This window comes from Protomyctophum parallelum (assembly GCF_964188405.1).
Source record: "Protomyctophum parallelum genome assembly, chromosome: 16".
Taxonomy (NCBI): domain Eukaryota; kingdom Metazoa; phylum Chordata; class Actinopteri; order Myctophiformes; family Myctophidae; genus Protomyctophum; species Protomyctophum parallelum.
The window spans coordinates 17,396,596-17,415,813 of NC_139711.1; the positions used below are offsets into that span (position 1 = coordinate 17,396,596).

Genomic DNA, 19,218 nt, shown 5'->3' on the forward strand with positions numbered 1-19,218 from the left:
TTTTTGAGTTATTTTTTTCTTACTTCAGTATTTACAATTTTCAATACGTTTTACTTCTACCGCAATACAGCTCAGAGGAACATATTGTACTTTTACTCCACTACATAATATATGAATTATTTCGGCCATTTGAAAATAGCAGGTCTATACATAGGGCACATTCATACATTTTAATACATGTTGAACTTGTGAAATGGGACAAGCCGATCCTTGCTCAAGTACATTTAGAATTCCGGACTTTTATTTGTAACAGTCAGTATTTCCACATTGCTGTATTGATACTGTTACTCAAGTAAAACACACTGCTGGTGTGTTCCAAACAACAAAGAGCTGTGAGGGAAGCAGGCAGCGCTACACAGGAGATACACCCCCAGCATCTCTAGCCATGACCTGCAGCTTGGCTGAGGTTCAGCTTCCCATCCATAGGTTCCACGTTTTCTTAAGAGTTAAACAGCTTTCACACCAGCCTGTTTATTTTTTCTTTTGTTTTTTTTTGTTCTCTCTCGCTAGATTTCCCAGAGAGTGCACCGAAGCAAGAGCACCAGAGAAAGAAGAAGAAAAAAAGAAACGTTTGATGGAATGGTAGAGTCGCCGCAGTTGGACTGCCTTTTTAAGGAAAGGCGAAAAAAGTCGCCTTCAAGCCGTCTCGGAAAGTGTACATCTTCAAAAAAACTCCCAAGGTCATCGTAGTCGCGGCAGAAGAACGTGCCCCGGCGAGGTGACGGACGGACGGACGGGTGTAGGACCACCCCCTCTAACTCCTAGGCTCCAGGCAACCTCACTCCCGTGTCATCCTCATATTTTATTCATGTGAGAAAGGCTTATTATGGCATTCAGACACACCAAGATGCTCTGGCAGAAATATTTAATATAACACCTACTTCTCTACACAACCCTCTCTCCATCTGGTTAGCCAGAAAGAGAAGGAAGAGGGGGGGGAGACATGCAGCTCTTCTTCAGCTCAGCCATGCTGGATTATTAAAAGTGAAGCTTTCAAAGAGGTCACCGCTCAGGAGAGAGAGAGAGATATAGAGGGAGAGAGAGAGAGAGCAAGAGAGAGAGAGAGAGAAAACTTGCACACATCAATTATCTTGGAGAGTTTGTGGTGCGCTGAAGAGTGTCTTGTCACATTTCCCAATGTGGTGCGAGCGACACGGAGAGGTCCTCGGCTGCCGCCTGACATTTAGAAGCTGGTGAGTTGTGGAAATCCTCGTCTGTTTGTCATGGAAGTGGACAAAAAAGACCACACTGACTGGCTGCCCCCTCGAAACCCCCTTAAGGCTTTCGGATTGCTCCTTCTCAATGTCATTGCATGTAACAGGATACAGCCCGGCGAGTCCGACTCTCTCCGGCTAATTTGTCATGTCTGAATAACTGCAGCTTACACTGATCGATACTGGGTTTTTACTGCCACCACTGGAGGAGAACGCAGTTATTCTAATGATTTAAAAAACAAAACAAAAGGCAGACAGACAGGTGCACGAATGCACGCACGCACGCTTCAGTTCAGACTAAATCAAACAAGCTTGTCGGAAATGTCTAAATTCCTTGCAGCATTAACACCTACTGTATAACACTCGGGGGTATTGAGTTAGATCAAGAGTTATTCACGTTTGAAGATTATTCCTCTCATCCACTAAAATGGAGGGGGACCACTTTGGATGACGTCCAAACCGGAAATGACATTGAATGTTGCCCAACAGGCGCTCCCAGCCTGTGGAGCGGTTATGATATCATTAATGTTCAGTCCTGTGATTATTTGATAGTAGGACGGAGACCTCCGTTTATGCCGCTCGGAGTGTTCATTGCAGGTGAACAAAGACAAAGGGGGAGAGAGTCAGAGAGAGAAGCAGAAAGAAAGAAACGTCCTGTTGGGGACATGGCAGTATGATCTGTCAAGCTACTACTGCTCCACAAAAGCAGTCAACCTCAGATGGCTGTCTTTACATGTGACCTACATCTCCTTGTGTGGGGGCTGCATTTCGGTAGAGAGGGGAGGGAGGGGGGGAGGTCTCAACAGAAGTCCCTCTGTGTTGATCAGCAGCAGCAGCAGCAGCAGCAGCACTGCACGCACGCACGCACGGCAGCAGCGACATTTGCCTCAGCAGAATTTCTAAAACGCAACGGTGCTAATGCCTGGATGTGGATGTTGTTGTTGCCGTGTGTGTGTGTGTGTGCATGTGCGTGTGTGTGTGGGTTGGTGTCTCTACCCCGAGGAGGGCAGAATAATGCACATCATAATACAAGTGGCAGAACGCCACTGTCGGGTGGAATCCTTGTATGTGGTTGCTGTGGGGCAGAAGTCTCCATGTTTTGGTAAATTAACGCCCCACGCAATCATCATGCTAGAGTGTCACACAAAAGCAGCAAAAGTAGCAGATATACAAGCTTGTCAATCTGCTACTTTTGCTATTTTTGAATCCCGAAAAGTAACAGTTTTGGACATATGAGGTTTCTATACCCGACTGAGACCACATCCAAAAGCGTGTTACTTTTCAGGAAGTGGGGAGAACCTGTCGCCCAGTGGATGCAGTATAGTTACAGACAGTATAGTTATTGTTTAGCTCATTGGTTCACAACGTATAAAAACCCACAACCTCATATCGGCATGGGACAAATCATAGACCGGCTATAGTTTCGCTTTTGTGCAACACAAAGTGCAGTAATCATTAATCCACCAAAAAAAAGGATATGAAAAATCTATATTTAAGAGGTTTCTTCCCCCGACAGCAATGATAATCTGCCTATTGTTTGAGGGCGAGTCACCATGCAGGACCCTGCCATGTGGAGAGAAGTGCAGTGCAGCATTCCAGCACACAGCTATACGGAGATGACTCCACTGCCACCCCCCCCTGGCAACCCCCCCCCCCCCCCCCCCCCACCGTTACCGTGGCGACGTACCTTTGTTCATGTCAATCAGCTGCTTCTTCTTCTGCTGCCGCTCCTGCTTCTCGCGCTCCGCTTTCTCCTTCGCCAGCTTGGCTCTCTTGATCTTCTCCTCCATTTCCCTCTTCTTGAGGTTCTCCTTCACCGCATCCTGGAGAGACACGCGCACACACACACACACACACACACGCTCAGAATCACAATGGAATTCCCATCAGTCTCTACCACGTCACCACAAAACCGTTTGGTGGGTCGCACGGAAGCAAAGCCATCAGCAGATTTCTTCTTCACATTCAGGGCACGAGTTTGATAGTTAAAAGCTGAGCTGCTGGAATAAACTATATGCATCGCGTCTTGTATGGAGCCGGCTGCTTTGTGTGTGTGTGTGTGTGTGTGTGTGTGTGTGTGTGTGTGTGTGTCTGTGTCAGTGTGCGTGCGTGTGCACATTTTTAAATACTTTCTTACATGGTAATATAATTAATATTATTCTTCCAGCAACACTTCTGCTTTCAAGGTTCAGAACAACACATCAGTCAATAATAGATCAATGTGCATTGTTAAATAGGCTGGCTATATATATATATATATATATATATATATATATATATATATATATATATATATATATATATATAAATATATATATATATGTATATATATATATTATATATATATATATATGGTGCGATGGGAGTTGATGTTTTCCTTTGAAAAATATGAGGAGGAGCTGTCAACCAGTGTTGTCAGTCTCTGAGGAGACAGAGAGAGAGAGAAGAGAGAGAGAGAGAGAGAGAGAGAGAGAGAGAGAGAGAGAGAGAGAGAGCTGGAGCAGTACTGTCAGAAATGGGCCCTGACTATCAATTTGAACAAATGTAAAGTGATGATTTTCCAAAAGAAGGCCAGATCTCAGGAAAAATATCAATTTAAATTAGGAAACACACAGTTATTGCGAATGCGGTGATTGCGAATGCGGTGAGCACTAACTATGAGACCCTGCAGATCATGTCTGTGTGTGTGTCTGTGTGTCTGTCCCGCTGTGACACCACCCGCCCGCCACCAGAGGGCGCAGCTGTAGCACACACACCCACACACACACACAGGGCGCAGCTGTAGCACACACACACACACACACACACACACACACACACACACAACCACACACACAACCACACACACACACGAGCTGCGTTCGCTTCCCGCGTTTGCGCGTCTTACTTGTATCACACCCTGTACTATGATTACCTGGGACTAAAGATTAGTGCCTCAGGTAATTTTGGTCTGGAAGTGAGTGCACTGAAAGAGAAAGCATGCAGAGCATTTTATGCTATTAAAAGAAAAATCTACAAAATTGATATCCCTGTCAGAATTTGGATGAAAATATTTGACAGCATAATCCAACCAATCACTCTCTATGGCAGTGAGGTTTGGGATTCACTCAGTCACCAGGACTACACTAGATGGGACAAAGCTTCTGTAGGTCCATATTAAACATCCAAAGAAAAACACCAACCAACGCATGCAGGGCAGAATTAGGCTGTTACCCATTAATTATTAACATCAGGAAAATAACACAAAAAATTTGGTTGCACCTTAAATCAAGCCCCCAAGACAGCCTGGAATTCCAGGCCCTGCAATCCCAGGAGATGAAACCCCAAAAGAGTCCCTTCTGCCAACTAGTCCTTGGACTTATTGATCACTCACAACCCAACAACAGTGTCCAGCCTCAACCTCAGACCAGCACTGCTTTGCAACCACTAATTAGAGTCAACCAAATTTGTAAACTAATTAAAGACACCTATCTGGAACATTGGACCAATAAAACCAAAACTCAAAACAAACTTAATTGCTATCTGGCCCTAAAACATGAATATAAACTGGCTGAGTATCTGTTTTCGGGCAAAGATAAAAGACAGATTTTGACCAAATACAGAATGAGTGACCACAGTCTAGCCATAGAGAAAGGACGACACAAGAAGTCCTACCTACCTCTAGAACAGAGTGTGTGTGGTCACTGTACCACAGCTGAGGTAGAGACTGAGACACACTTTCTATTAAAATGTAATAAATATAATAATATAAGAACCGAATATTTTAATACATTTGAGTTGTTGATCCCAAATTTTAAAGAATTAGATGACAATGACAAACAACTTATTGCATTAGGAGAGGGACCTGCAGCACACCTGGCTGCACAGTATGTGACTGCATGTCACAACATGAGGGACACATAGACCAGTATGACAGTATTTGCATATTGTGCATGCCATGCGTGCATGCACGGTGCGTGCATGCACTGTGCCGTAAAAAAGTTGTGTCTGAGCATATTTGGACCCGTTGGCCGCCTAGTAGTTTTCCGTTCAGCTTATGTTGTTGCTTGCAATGCTAGCATCCCATTGCTGAGAGTCATGCGGCATGCCGGTCAGACAATGTTGTTGCTTGCTAGCATCCCATGGCTAAGAGGTTGGCTAGAGGCAAAAAAGTGTGTGGTTGCCTAGAGACGAGGCAGCCAATCAGGACGATAGGTCGTCATCACAGCAGCCAATGAGAAAGATAGGTGGGCAAGTGGGCGTGAAAGCTAAAGTGATAGAAAATAGACCAGCTCATCTGTGCTTACACACAGCAGCTGGTAAACTAGATAGAACCCTGTGACCTTTAGAGCCAGCACAGGGACCTGTGGTGCAGCCCTTGACAGGACCTGTCCTTGGGTGTGTGTGTGTGTGTGAGGGTGTGTGTGTGTGTGTGTTCACATACGCACGCATGCATACCATATGACTGAGCACGTGCCTCTGTATCTCACGCAGGCACAAACACAGGTCTTTGTTTGGTTGCATTGCATGTTGCATGAGCTTCCTCTCTTCCCTCTGTGTACATGTTTGATGTGAACGCGCGTGCGTGCGTGCGTGCGTGTGCGTGCGTGCATGTGTGCGTGTGTGTGTGTGTGTGTGTCAGCGAATGAAGGCTCCTCGACGCTCTGATATAATAAGTGGCGACAGTGGGCCCCCCGTCTCCATGCCCCTGTGGTCCTGACGCATGTGTCGTGTTGGCTGCTAAGACAGGAGGATTACAGGGAGCGTGGGGATGGCAGCAGGGGAAGAACAGCTCATCATGCCAGTCAATAGCAGAGCTTTGCTTCATGTCCAAGGACACACGCCCTCATTGTCACCGTGCCCTTGTTCACATGACAAGGACGAAGGCGGGTGGAAGAGCGGAAACAGAGAGAGACAGAGAGAGAGAGATAGGGGGAGAGGGACAGACAGACAGAGAAATGGCGAGAGAGTGGCATACATGGTGGTGGTAGGGAAGATCAGCAGCGGGTGATAGAGCGAGACAGTAATAGAGAGGGAAAGTGAAAGAGGCAAACGGTAACTGTGTTTTCAACAAGGCGTCACGTTGCATGGGAACTTGTACTGTAGATCCGCTATTTTCGGTGCACAACACTGTGTGTGTGTGTGTGTGTGTGTGTGTGTGTGTGTGTGTGTCGAGCAACTAAGACGTTTCATCATAAACAAGTGGTGAACGGTTGTGCATCAAACCAACCGAAACCTTTTAATGCCATATCAAGGTCACGCTCGTACCGTGGTGGCGTGCAGCGCTCAACTATGCTAGGTTATTGAGTGCTCTCTGCCACTTTCCATAATGATAGGCTGTTGGAATTTGAGTGGATAAGAGCTGATGCATTGTCTAAGCTGAGCCCCCCACCCCTCCCTATTGGATAATGAAGCTGTTAACTAATGCATTTTTCACACATTGCTTAAGAGTGCTAAGCAGCATCAAACCATGGATCAAATTGATTCCTGTCCTCATCCGCTGACAGGGTTCAATTCATTTTGGAAGCAATATGACAGAAGAAGTACTCGCATTTTGTACCATTACGTACAAATACTCTGTTCAAATAAAAGTCCTGGTATATAAAATGTACTTGAGTAAAAGTACAAAAGTATGTACATTAAAATATACACAAGTAGGCTGACTGAATGTCCCATTTCACCAGAAACTTTTTAACACCAAATCAAGTAGAAATCAAGGAAAAATGTCCATCAAGGAGATGTGGTTGAAATCAAGGAGACTCCTGCAGAATCAAAAAGCAGCCCTGAGCACTTGACTAAACACACTGTACTTACTTTACACCACTGATGACGGCATTTCTCAATAATATCCAAGAGTGTAAATGACTCACAAGATAAATTATGCACATTACAAATAAAGTCCTGCCGGCAAAAATACTTTCTTTAAAACACACAAGCAATTCTGACTGTAAACACGATTATGCAACATTAATTATCTTCGCCCCCTGATCAAACATACGTATGCCACCGTTAATTACCATGGCAACACATATGTTGCCATATAATAATTATATATTTCTTTATTCCTCCTTCCAGTTCCCTTTGACATACTCCATTGCCTTTGGCAGCAGGTGATTATATCTGGTCCCTGTTTTCTTGCCGTCGCTGTTGTGTTGGAAGAGGACTTTACAAGAGATAAACAGTCCTCAAGGGACGGGTATTCCGAAGGAATGGTTGCAGAGAGGGAACCGGATTTCAAACTCGTCCAGAGTGGAGAGGACAATAAAATAGGTTGCCCTCAAGGAGAGAAAAACACCAACAAGGTTGTCTGACAACAATGGGTTTACGGAGGGGGAAAAAAAGGAAAAGAAAAATCCATGATGCGCCCTTAAACACAGGTGGATTCTACTCGAGATCAAAGCACAACACGCTGTGTGATTTAAGGCAGGCCTATAGAAAGTGTCTTTTCTGCCTTCCTTAATCAAACATCATCTGTTGCACACAGAGAAGCATAAGCACAATGTGTGAACAATTATTATGTGCTGTAGATTGGACTTATTTATTTTTAATGAGAGAAAATAAATTAACAATGCCTGACAGATCAAAGAGTTGAGTTAGCATCTCGTTGACATCACCGGTTCAACTAGGGCTGCTTTACATGGGTACAAAAGTGGGGGGGGGGAATAATTTTGGGAGTAAAAGGCCTGAATCAAAGCATGGCATGTCACTGCAAAACACACAACAAACACTTTTAGATGCCACGCAAACTCAGAGGAGTTTAATTACTGCAGCTTCGTTTGGCAGCTGAACCAATCACTTGGCAAGTATTTTGCCCAAAAAAGCCTTTTTTTGCCTCAGCGCATTCATGGAGATGTTTTTGTTTTTATCACATTCTTATTTATTTGGTCATCTGCCAATAGGAGACTCAGTAGGAGACTCTTTGTGTCTCCTAAACAGAAACTCTGCCGGTCATAAAATTATTGGCTCAGGAATGTGACAAAAACCTCCATGAATTCAAGGCTTCATGGCATGTGTAACTGATAGAAAATAAGTCTTTTGTTTTGTGATATAGGCTGCTTTGTTGATGGGGTCCCCCAGGGGTCTATCCTTGGCCCCCTCCTTTTCCCCCTCTACACCAAATCTCTTCGCCAACAATAACCGGTCTCTAAGCTCTCCAAGTGTCTGTGTTGTGAGCTTGTAGTTGGAGGGACGAAGGAAGGAAGGAAGGGCCATTAACAGGCAAAGACTGAGAAGCAATTTGTTTGGTGTTTAGTGATGGCTGGCAATCGATGCGCTGAGGCAAATTAGAGAGGATAATTGTGTTGACAAACTAAATAATCCAAAGTCAGTAAAAGCAGATTATAAAAGGGATGAACATTAAACCTTTAAGTAAAGACATAACAACCTTTAGTAATAACGATTACTCCAGTAGGAGACATGAGAAATACACCCCCGTATATGGACACAGGTCAAACAGATGGTATGATATATGATATGGTAAAGATTGAAATGTTGAATTATAAAGTCTGACATGGTTTTGATATAGGCATATTCAAAGCAAGCTATACAGTAAGACGCCCTGAGGGCGAGAATGGCGAGGTCGCGTGCACACATCCACCTGGGTGACAGCAGACTGCTGGTGCTTTGGCATGGGAGGTCTGCATCAACATATGTAATGAATTCTGTACTGGCCATACATGGAGCGTGTCTTAAACCTTTGTATACAGGGTTTGATGAGGTCAGATCAACATAATGGAATGTCAGAACAGGGCAGCTCCATATATGGAGATCTAAGGGCGGCAGCGGTGGCAGTCAATCGTGGCATGTGTACTGCTGTGTAATAGCTATATCTTATATAGCCTTTATCTTCCCCAGTTATTTTTTACCCGGTTCTTCTCCCAATTATAATAGTCATTACACCAATGAATCATCCCCACACATTTCTGTGTATTGCCTCCCTCCCATGAACAGACAAGTGTGTTGGAATTAAACACCTCATCTACAAGAGCAAGGAGCGAGTGTTCCAATGGCGATATTCTGTGAAAAACGGTGTTTGTGTGTGTAGATTGGACATCTCCATATATGGAGCTGGCCTGTTCTGAAATCACAAGGTGTTCTGGCATCTGCACATACACCAAATAACTCTAGACATACTAGATTATACCTTGAAGATTATACCTCGTGGTTTTGGGGGGTAATGAAGTAAAATCTGCCTCATCTGCTTGCTACTCCAGCGGCTTTATTATAAAAAGTTCCCTTAATGGGTTATCAGAACATTCAACAGTGACCCAAAGAAGAGGGGATAATAAAAGGCTATACTTTGTGCGTCGTGCTCCAGCGGGCGGCTGACAGCGCTAGTGGGCAATGAACCAAGGCAGCTACAGGTGAAGGATGGTTCTTTCTTCCAGGCTGCCAGAGCTGAGAGACCAGAGCAGATGTCGTGCGTCCTACCCGCCTGGCCTCCAGTGTGTTCGGGGTATAGGACTTATGGGTTCTCCTTCTAGCCAGCCTGGCTGGAAAATGGAACACCATGCAACCCACGAGTCCCATCGACCAGCGCAGGCTGACTTTTTCCAGGCCCTCGTCTTTCAATAATTCATGAGCTGTGTGCGCTCGCTGTTCTTGCCTGACCCTGCACAGCACAATATATCTCCCCGAGCATGGCTCCCCTCCCATGCATACATGTTTGCCAGCGCAGTGGGGGGAGCGATGAGTGTTTTCCGACCGCTCTGGTTGCACCAGTGTTGCTCGGCACGGAGGGAGTTGCTGCTATATCACATGAATTTTACAAACACCACAGCACTGGGGGTGTTTTAAAACGGAGCATGCGTTTATTAGCCGTGCTGTGCTATTCGATGCACATTCAAACAAAATGGCTGCAAGTTGGTACTACTGTATATGCAGTAGGTTCTTCTGGCCTTGTGCGGAAAAGTGTCTCCCATAATTAAAGGTGACCTCCAAGGCTGAGCCAATACTTCGGATGGCGTATTCGTCCCGGTGTGCAAACACTGAGGTAACGGGACTGTGATTTGCTGAGAACGTAACCGTGGCGCGGTAGGTGTGGCATCATTACAGCGCCAGACCTCGCTCATCCTGATCAGCATTATTACAGTACGAGCTATAGGGGAAGTTTAATAAGCATGTGGAAACACACACACACACACACACACACACACACACACACACACAAAATCAGCAATATAATCACTCTGATCTCTTGGATGCTCAGTCTTCCAACTCCAGGGTCTGTTGGTCTTATTAGAAAGTCACTCAATTAACAGAGAAGACTGTTCGCTCACACCAGCCCATCTGCTGGGCTTTGATAAGTCATTAATGGGAAGATTCCATCTCAACCGCACACACGCGCACGCACACGCACACGCGCACGTGCACGTGCACACGCACACACACACACACACACACACACAGTCGCCTGGCACTCCAGGTCAGGATTACACAGTCGCAAGCAACCCCAAACTCAGAATACAGTCGCAGCATTTAATTTACCGCAAACACAGCCTCTATACGTGCTGATATCAAATACTGTTTCATTGGGCCTGCAGAAAAAGAGCATATATTGGAGAGAAGTGTGTGTGTGTGTGTGTGTGTGTGTGTGTGTGTGTGTGTGTGTGTGTGTGTGTGTGTGTGTGTGTGTGTGTGTGTGTGTGTGTGTGTGTGTGTGTGTGCACGTGCGAGAGAGAGAGAGAGAGAGAGAGAGAGAGAAACCAGGCCTAATGGATTCTCTTATCAGTTACATTCTGCTCAATGAGCACTGTCTGTCAATGCATTTGCTCAAATGCTTCATGTCGGTCGGATGCATTAAGCCTCAGCTTTTTAGCAAAAGCAATTTAAAGGGTGGAATTCATCCCAAAGGAAGGAACTCTTTAACATTGGCTACTTTGCGCAGTGTGAACACATTACGCTAGTGCAACACGGGGTGAGGTCACTGCAGGTCAGCATGCAGGTCGCCCAGTCAAACCCAAGTGTTGGAGCACATACAGTACTGCATACATACATCCAAAGGAACACAAGGAAGTACTGTACAATTAATCACTTCAAGCCTACTGTATGTACAGTATGACATACTGTACGTTGTTTACAGAGCCCCTCCTTTTCCCCTTTAAACCAAAAATCTTCGTGGGAAAAAGACGAATCTAGCTCACAATGCGTTATGTTGAGCTTTGGAGATAGGCAATGTTTGCCTATTTGCCCAATGTCCACCTATGACATTCCCAAAGTATAGGGTTTATTCACCGGTAATTGGTTTCGTCTCCACTGTGATTACCGGTATATATATATTCTGTGCAGCATGTGTCTTAATGATGAATTAATTAATACTCAGCGATGGCATTTGGGGAGACATCTAGTGTATAGTATAAAAAAGCAGTGCTTTATTCAGGGCTATTGTGAGACAACAGGCCAGCAGACAGACTCCCTGATAGGCCTCTACTCTGCTGAGCCTGAGCAGCCAACCTAGGAGAAGATGCTCTGGTTCTGCTACACTGGAGCCCGCTCCATGTCTTTGGTTTTGCAGGGGGTATAAGAAAAGTAAAACAATGTGCCTGTCGTGTTGTGTTGTGTTAGCAGGTTGCATTAGCCCTTCGTCAGCAGCACTGTGCGAGGTATGAAAATAAGAATAACGGAGGAATGTGGTCAGTCATGGATTCATGGACTGTTTGTGAATAAATACATACAAACTCTCAACCCTATTTCCAGCCACACACAAAACTTCCTTCAGCCTGCTGCACAACTCCTTCCCCTTAGTCGTGGCAAGCAAAGTTTAAAATCGGTTATAAAATATTCATGCGCAGCTATTTGCTTGAGAGAATAATTTATTTTCATGCGGGGTGGATGCCTCTCTTAGCAATATACGCAACGCCGGAATCCTTGTGGGAGCGACATCGTGTCGTAGCGGCGCTGTCGCACTTTGATCAGAGGGCGCTGAAAAAGTTGGGGGTTTTGGAAATGCAGAGCCGTTTGACGAGAGACACGGGAGGGAAACGGAGCGAACGCAGACAGGGGGACCTTGAAGACTAGTGAGAGTATTGGTTCTGGCCCGGCGGGCCATCGTCCTGACGGGGCGCTGGATTCCGGGAGGGACTGACTGGAGAGGCTTGAATAAATGTTTAACGCACTCCTCTAACCCAGGAGGCCAATCAAAGCTGGCTTTGTAGTGCGAAGTGACACGCTATGAGCTTGTATAGCCAAACTAGAAAATATAAAAATAGACATTTCTGAATTGCCAAAGTATAAATGATGGTTAAAGTGCTGCATGAGGACTACTCACACTACACCGTTTTTAAGGGGAATTATGGTGTCGAATTTAATTTGTTAAAGCACATTGGATGTATTCAACATGTGTCTTTACAAGTCAACACACAGAACTTTAGCTTGACTTAAGACCCATGCACATAGTAAGCGCCATGCAGAAAATGTCAAGTTGTACACAGAACATTTTGAGTCTCAACTTCGAGTCTCTATTTCTTCATACTGTATGTGACTTTTTTATATCTAAATTTCTTTAAAAATAGCCGATATAGCTTGCCCATTTGTCATGTGACACCTGTACATTCTTAAACCCAGTAAGGTTGTTTTACAGTAGCTCTTTATGCAACGCACGCACGCACGCACGCACGCACGCACGCACGCACGCACGCTCTGTCTGCCTGAGAAATGTCTTCATCAGCGCTGATAGGATGCGAGAAGAAAGTTCCTGCGAGTGTCTACTTTTAAGCAGCGCGGTAGCATGCTAGCTTTCAGAGGTTAACGTTGCAGGTGCTCGTGCTCCCGCTGTGCTAATTTCACTCTCCATTTGGATAGAGCTGGGAGATGAAACGAGAGCTCCTGTCTGTGCCACCTGTTTGAAGTCATGGCGGTGGGGGAAGTGGTGGAAGAATTGGACTGAAATTTTTTTACTAAAGTAAATGTATCAATACCACAATGTAAAAATGCTCTGTTACAAGTAAAAAGTCTGGAATTAAAAATGTACATGTATTGGTATTAAAAAAGCACTTAAAGTGCCAAAAGTAGAAAAGCACTCATTATGCAGAAGGTCCCATTTCACAACTTTTCAAATGTATCAAATTATTTTGAAAATAGTAGATCGATAGAGTAGATAGAGTAAATGTAGGGCTGAAGTGATTATACAGACACAGTATTTTGTAATAATAATGACAATCTAAAGTAAAAGTACTGCAAATGTGAAATACTCCAGTAAAGTAAAACATGCCTAAATACTGTGTACTGTACTGTACTTAACTACAGTACTTGAGTAAATGTACTTTGTTACTCTCCACCACTGCCCGCACTAGCATTATCCATACTGTGGGTGTCTGGGTGAGTCTGTTGCCAAGTACAACAGGGTCCTTGACATGACAATGTTTGAGAACCACTGGTAGGCCTATAGGTGATTCACGGGCAAGATCGATCTCTTAAAGTGAACGCGTCTGGCTGCACAGCTCACCTTCATAAATGCTAATGTTAGCTTAGCTTAAGGGGGGTGGTATGTTGTGTATGAAGTGACTCATATAGGCTATCACTCATATATTGGGGGTGGCGGTGGCTCAGGGGTAGAGTGCCTGGATGGTAACCGTAAGGTTGCCAGTTCGAACCCGGGCTCAAGTGTCCTTGAGCAAGACACTGAACCCCTAATTGCTCCCGATGTGCTAGTTGGTGCCTTGCATGGTTTCCGCTGCCATCGGTGTATGAATGTGTGTGTGAATGGGTGAATGTAATGCACAATCTCTGTAAAGCGCCTTGGATAAAGGCGCTATATAAATGCACCATTTACCATTATATATTGAAGCACACGCTTCAATATCAGAACATGACAGACCAAGACACATGTCACACATACTGTAACAACATGACCTCTTTAGCTCTGTGCGTCACACGTCTCAGGCAAGGTCTATACAGTGACTCATAGCAAACCTCTATGTAATCTATGACCGGTGTGTTTACTGACACTGATTTAGTCAATGAGCCATATGAGTTATAGGGCTCCATTAACCAGTTCCAATAATATTACATATCATATTACAGTTTTATGAGCTGGGGGCGTGTGGTATGTCATATTGCAATTTTGGGCATGTTAAGAAGCGCTTTCGACACCCCGTGGATTGCGCAAAACGGCCTTGAATTAGTCATGGGAGTGTTTAAGGAGTGTTTGAGACGTACCCAATCAACATGTCCGTACTATTCTCTTTACCAGTCAGCTGATGTCACATACGGAATGCGCACTTTGGGGATCGTGGTATTACATTTCTTCATGCTGGCACCATAGAAGACATGACATGACTTTGTCACATTTGGGTTAATTATTCCTATTGCACTGCATGCTGTCACCTTTATGCCTCAAAATAATTTGTTTCTATTGAAAAACACCAGTAAAATAACGTTTATTATATTTTATTTCATTCAAGTCACGATGAAGGAATGAGTTGAATGGGTGCTGCTTAATGCTGTGCCTGTGGCCCCATGGTAGATGGTCTTCGCTCGTAGCATTTTATTGAAGAAGACTTGAATCGGGTGTGATACAGCGTATGAAAGCAAACTTCCCAAGGATTATGGAGATGTTTTTATTTTTTTTAAAGGTTGAGAAATGAAAGAATTATGGCCGTTTCTAATCTCAACATTTTACAAAAAAAGACACAACAAAAGAGCTGTTGCCATGTCTCCAAGTAAATAGGTCTATAAAAATAATCCCAAAATAAGCGCATATAACAGGGGTCTGTAACCTATTTTAAATGAAGTGCCATGTTTTTATTTTCTAGATAGTGAGTCTGCCATATCCAGATTAATTTTAATGACACCACATTAAAATAAAAAAACATATTTTGATTGTCCACAAATATAAAGTTCTTCCTTCTTTTTAAATATGTTCTTGCACGTTGTTATAATGATCATTATATATCCCCCTGCAGTCAGAGTTCATAGTTTTAATGAATGAATGTGATGCATTGTGAGCTGGTAGATCTGCTATTTTCAAAAGTAATCTTGGAAAAATGTAATTACATTTTTGGATTAGCCGTCCTTAGTTGGGCAAATGCGGAATGTGCTGTGTGAGGATCACTGGTTTAAACAACATTAGGAGAAAAGCCCAAATAACCACTTTAGAAACAAGAAAAGCAACCACAACTAGTAACTACCAATATGTACAAGCAACTTTACAGAAAAAGAAGCCGCTTATAATAAACAGACATGGCAACACTCCAGCAGACTCCCAGAGCCGCTCAAGTGTAAAATCAAACAGTGCTTTTTGCATTTATGAGGTGGTCAGACCCACGTCTAATCGTTATGCGCTGAGTGTTTTTAGGTCAAGGGGCTTAATAGCAAATTGCGCAAAGCGAAAATAATTAACATATGGACACTCCCACAATGCTAAAATATTCAGGAACGCCGTATGCCATATGTGTGTGCGTTCAACACGGGCCGATATGCCTTTCATAATACGATTGTGCGCAGAGCGAGGGCAATTTATGTATTACCCCATTGTAAAACGGATCTTCAAAATCCAGCCCATAGTGTCATGATAGCTAGTATATGGGGAGCCTGCTGTAGGCTACTTGTCATGTAGATCAGCCATTCTAAAACGGGTAGTCCCAATACTTCATTCTGATTGGCTGGTTACCGTCACGTGACCGGTGTAAATTTCACCGATAACCCACTCCTTCAATCACTTTGTACCAAACTGCAGCCTTGTAGCTGAACTGGGGAAGGGGAGCGCTTGATTGCTTTACAAACACATGCCGCCCCGTAAATACATCAAGCGCTATTCTCCCGTCACATAGGCTACTTGCGGAGCAAAACAAGGAAGTGTTGTGGCTCTGGCTCGCTCGCTCTGGTGGCGCAAAGCGTAGATACTTTTGTGAATTTAATAGTTTTATTAGGTTAATATTGCTATATGTTTGTAACCGTTTTAGAAAAGCAATAAGCCACTCGAGGCCCCAGCTTACCGGGTATTTTACACTGGCTGGGAGCGTGGGCAGACCCGACGCGCAGCGGAGGGTCTTCTACCTCCCAGCCAGTGTAAAATACCCGGTAACCTGAGACCTCTCGTGGCTTATTGCTTAATTTGCAAACCTGTGAACCATGAGGATACATTATAGGAACTTAAATCAGCTATGTTAGTCCCATTGATCCAAGCCTATAACACAAGGGAACTACCCATAGATCCGAAGTCCCGTTAGTCCGAACATGCACTGCTCCCGTGCTTGCGGTTAGGTTTAGGTTTGCTCCCGTGCTTGCGGTTAGGTTTAGGTTAGGGTTAGAGATAGGGATAGTAATTTCGGAACAATGAACCTTCTGACTAATGACACGGCACCTTAAAATGAACATGAACAGATCACGCAGCCCACCATCTCCGACCACTTAACACAGCAGCCAACTATATGCATCGTTTTGGTTCCACCTTGACTCGCATCACAAATGGAATGGTAACATGAAATTATGTTGCGTGCAGGATGAGTTAAATTATGAAATGAGGCTAAGTTTAGCGATAATAACCACTTAGAAAAGTATGTGTTTTGCATAAATGGCCTGTCAGGCAATTAGTCTAACTAGTCAGGCTGCTCCGAATTATTGCACATCGCAAGCTACATAAATCTGTGTGTACAGGTGCACTAATTAAATGGGGACAGCCAATCTCTGCAGAACCCATGGGAGTGGGACCCTGCTTGGCTATCGAGGGAGGGGAGTCAAGGAGAAGACCCCGGTCCAACCGCATCGCTGCCTGCAGCAGGTTTTAAGTCAGGTTTGTTTGTGTGAAATTGCCTGTTGAGCTTGTTATTGCACATACTATTTTATTTTATTGTACCCTGAGGCATGGTTGACTAAGTACAGATTATTTTTTGCAGTAACCGCCCGGGGGAGGGGGGGGGGGGGGGATGGGGGGAGTTTAATTCAGACACACTATTCACACTTGGAACAAGCAGCCTGCTACCACAGCTTTCTACTGTTACACTACACTACGTATTTATTGTCTCCAACAGGCCGAAGGCATGGGGAGAGAGTATGTTTTGCACTCCGTCTGCGCGCGTGTGTGTGTGTGTGTGTCCGTTACCAGCAATTTTAGCAAAACACATTTTTGGAACAAAATGCCTCAAATCATCCAATTGCCATTTAAGGCATAAGAACAAATGGCACCCTTTTCACAACCTGACCTTTGGTTCTGTGGAGACATGTGCCCCGAGGGGCACTTTATCTAGTTTCTGATAAGTTTATAATGTCTAAGCCAGTGGTATCTTCAGCGTCTTTCAGGCCAAGGAGCCCCTAAGTGAGAGAGAGAGGAAGCAGGAACAGTATGTCGGACTAACGTATGACCCCGGCCGTGTCAAATTGTGTTGCAGATTAAAGGTTTTCATAGATTTCATAGATAGCTCCATAGACTTGTTTGACAGCACTATCATCAGTGTTGGATTCATACTGTATGCTAATGTGTAATTTCAGACCTTTAACCACTTAAACTGTCAATACTCACTCTCAGCGGCGGCACTTTGCCGCTCTATCCCACGGATGCGCCCTTCCCGACTACCAGCGATGATGATCCGTGCAGTGGAGGCGGGGTGCGGGAGAGCGCACGGGAACTGGCATGAGAATGACCGAGTTGGGGGGAGTGCATGGGAACTGGCACGGAAAAAACTGAGTCATGTTTGGCGAGTTTGTGCCGCCTCTACTAACTGTTCTGTAGGCAATGGCCTACAGTATGTGGCCTACAGTATATGGACGCACCAGCGCTATTCACTCTGAAGGCTACTTAGTCTGCTACAGTATATGGACGCACCAGCGCTATTCACTCTAAAGGCTACTTAGTTTGCTTTCTCCCCTCTACACCAAACCTCTGATGAAAATTGCTCACACATGCTTATGTTGACATCACTGCTGAGGATGTAAAGTGTAAAATGCCTCCGTTTGTTTCTGAACACTATGCTGCTGCTGTTTGTTCATGTCGAAGCCCACACAGGTGAAATACTGTAGATAACTGACTTTTGTTTAACCATAGAGTTGACACATTTGAATGTTTTTCTTCTAGAAACCACACACCCACACAACCTGTATGTAAAATAAAACTGTGATATAACCATCACAGTCAGTGCGTGTGGATTCCTTGAGTGAACCTATACAGACTACAGTCATTCACTGTAGTTAGAAGTTGGTCACAAGCTCTGGTTAAGATAGGTTAAAGGGATATTTCACTTTCAAGTTTGGGGTGTGATCTATTCAGGTGTTTGTGAACACACCAGACAGTTTTAAAGTTGCTTGATTTGATATGTATTTGATCCGACACGCGCTTCCAATACAAACCCATCGTAGTGGGGAGGGGGTCCCTGGAAAAACATATTTTCAGATGGGGGTCCGCAGCCAAATACAGATATATATATATTTTTTTAGCTGCCTCAGTCCTATGGGTTAATACACTAATTATGACAAAGGAAAATAAATATGAAGATGCAAGGTTTCTGCCCATCAGTGCAATCATAAGCATGCATGTTTGACAGCCTGCACAATATGCAGTTGGAGAGACATCCACACCTCACCTACCTCTTCCCAAATACAGTCTGTATATGAAGTGAGTCCAGCTAGTCTGGAGCCGCAACATAATGTTTATTTGTGCTTTTTCTGGAAACTTCCCAAAGCAGATAAAGTAAAGCCAGCAGCGTTGGTGGAGAAAGCAAACAAATATATATTTTCTTTTTTTTCTCCTCTTTATTTACCCAGGGTAGTAGCTGAGCACAAGTCAAGTGCTCATTTTCAGCAACGCCCTGCACATAGAAACACAGACACACAACCTGGGAACTGACCAGTACAACCTCAGTCTTATACTGTTGGCCACTAAGCAGCTCCACTGGAGCAGTTGGGGGTTCAGTGCCTTGCTCAAGGGCACTTCAGCGGTGTTGGGTGAGTGATGACCAATCACTTCCCGAGTCCCGACCCAGATTTTTCCTGCCCGTCTGGGGAATCGAACCGGCAAACTTTCGGCAACAAGGGCGCTCCTCTATTTTACCGCTGTTTCGGCGCTGTAGTGCCGAAATGATTTCGGCTCGTCAGA

The 19,218-nt window shown here is 44.4% G+C and overlaps 1 protein-coding gene across 4 annotated transcripts in view; it reads right to left on the bottom strand.

Annotated features, from left to right (window-relative positions):
- The window catches only part of diaph2 (diaphanous-related formin 2), a 589,988-nt gene that overhangs the window by 89,118 nt on the left and 481,652 nt on the right, over positions 1–19,218 (bottom strand). For all 4 annotated transcript variants that reach the window (XM_083785413.1, XM_083785414.1, XM_083785415.1 and 1 more), the window contains one exon: positions 2,902–3,037. In XM_083785413.1, the coding sequence (XP_083641539.1) occupies positions 2,902–3,037 (136 nt within the window). The remainder of the gene's footprint in view (positions 1–2,901; positions 3,038–19,218) is intronic.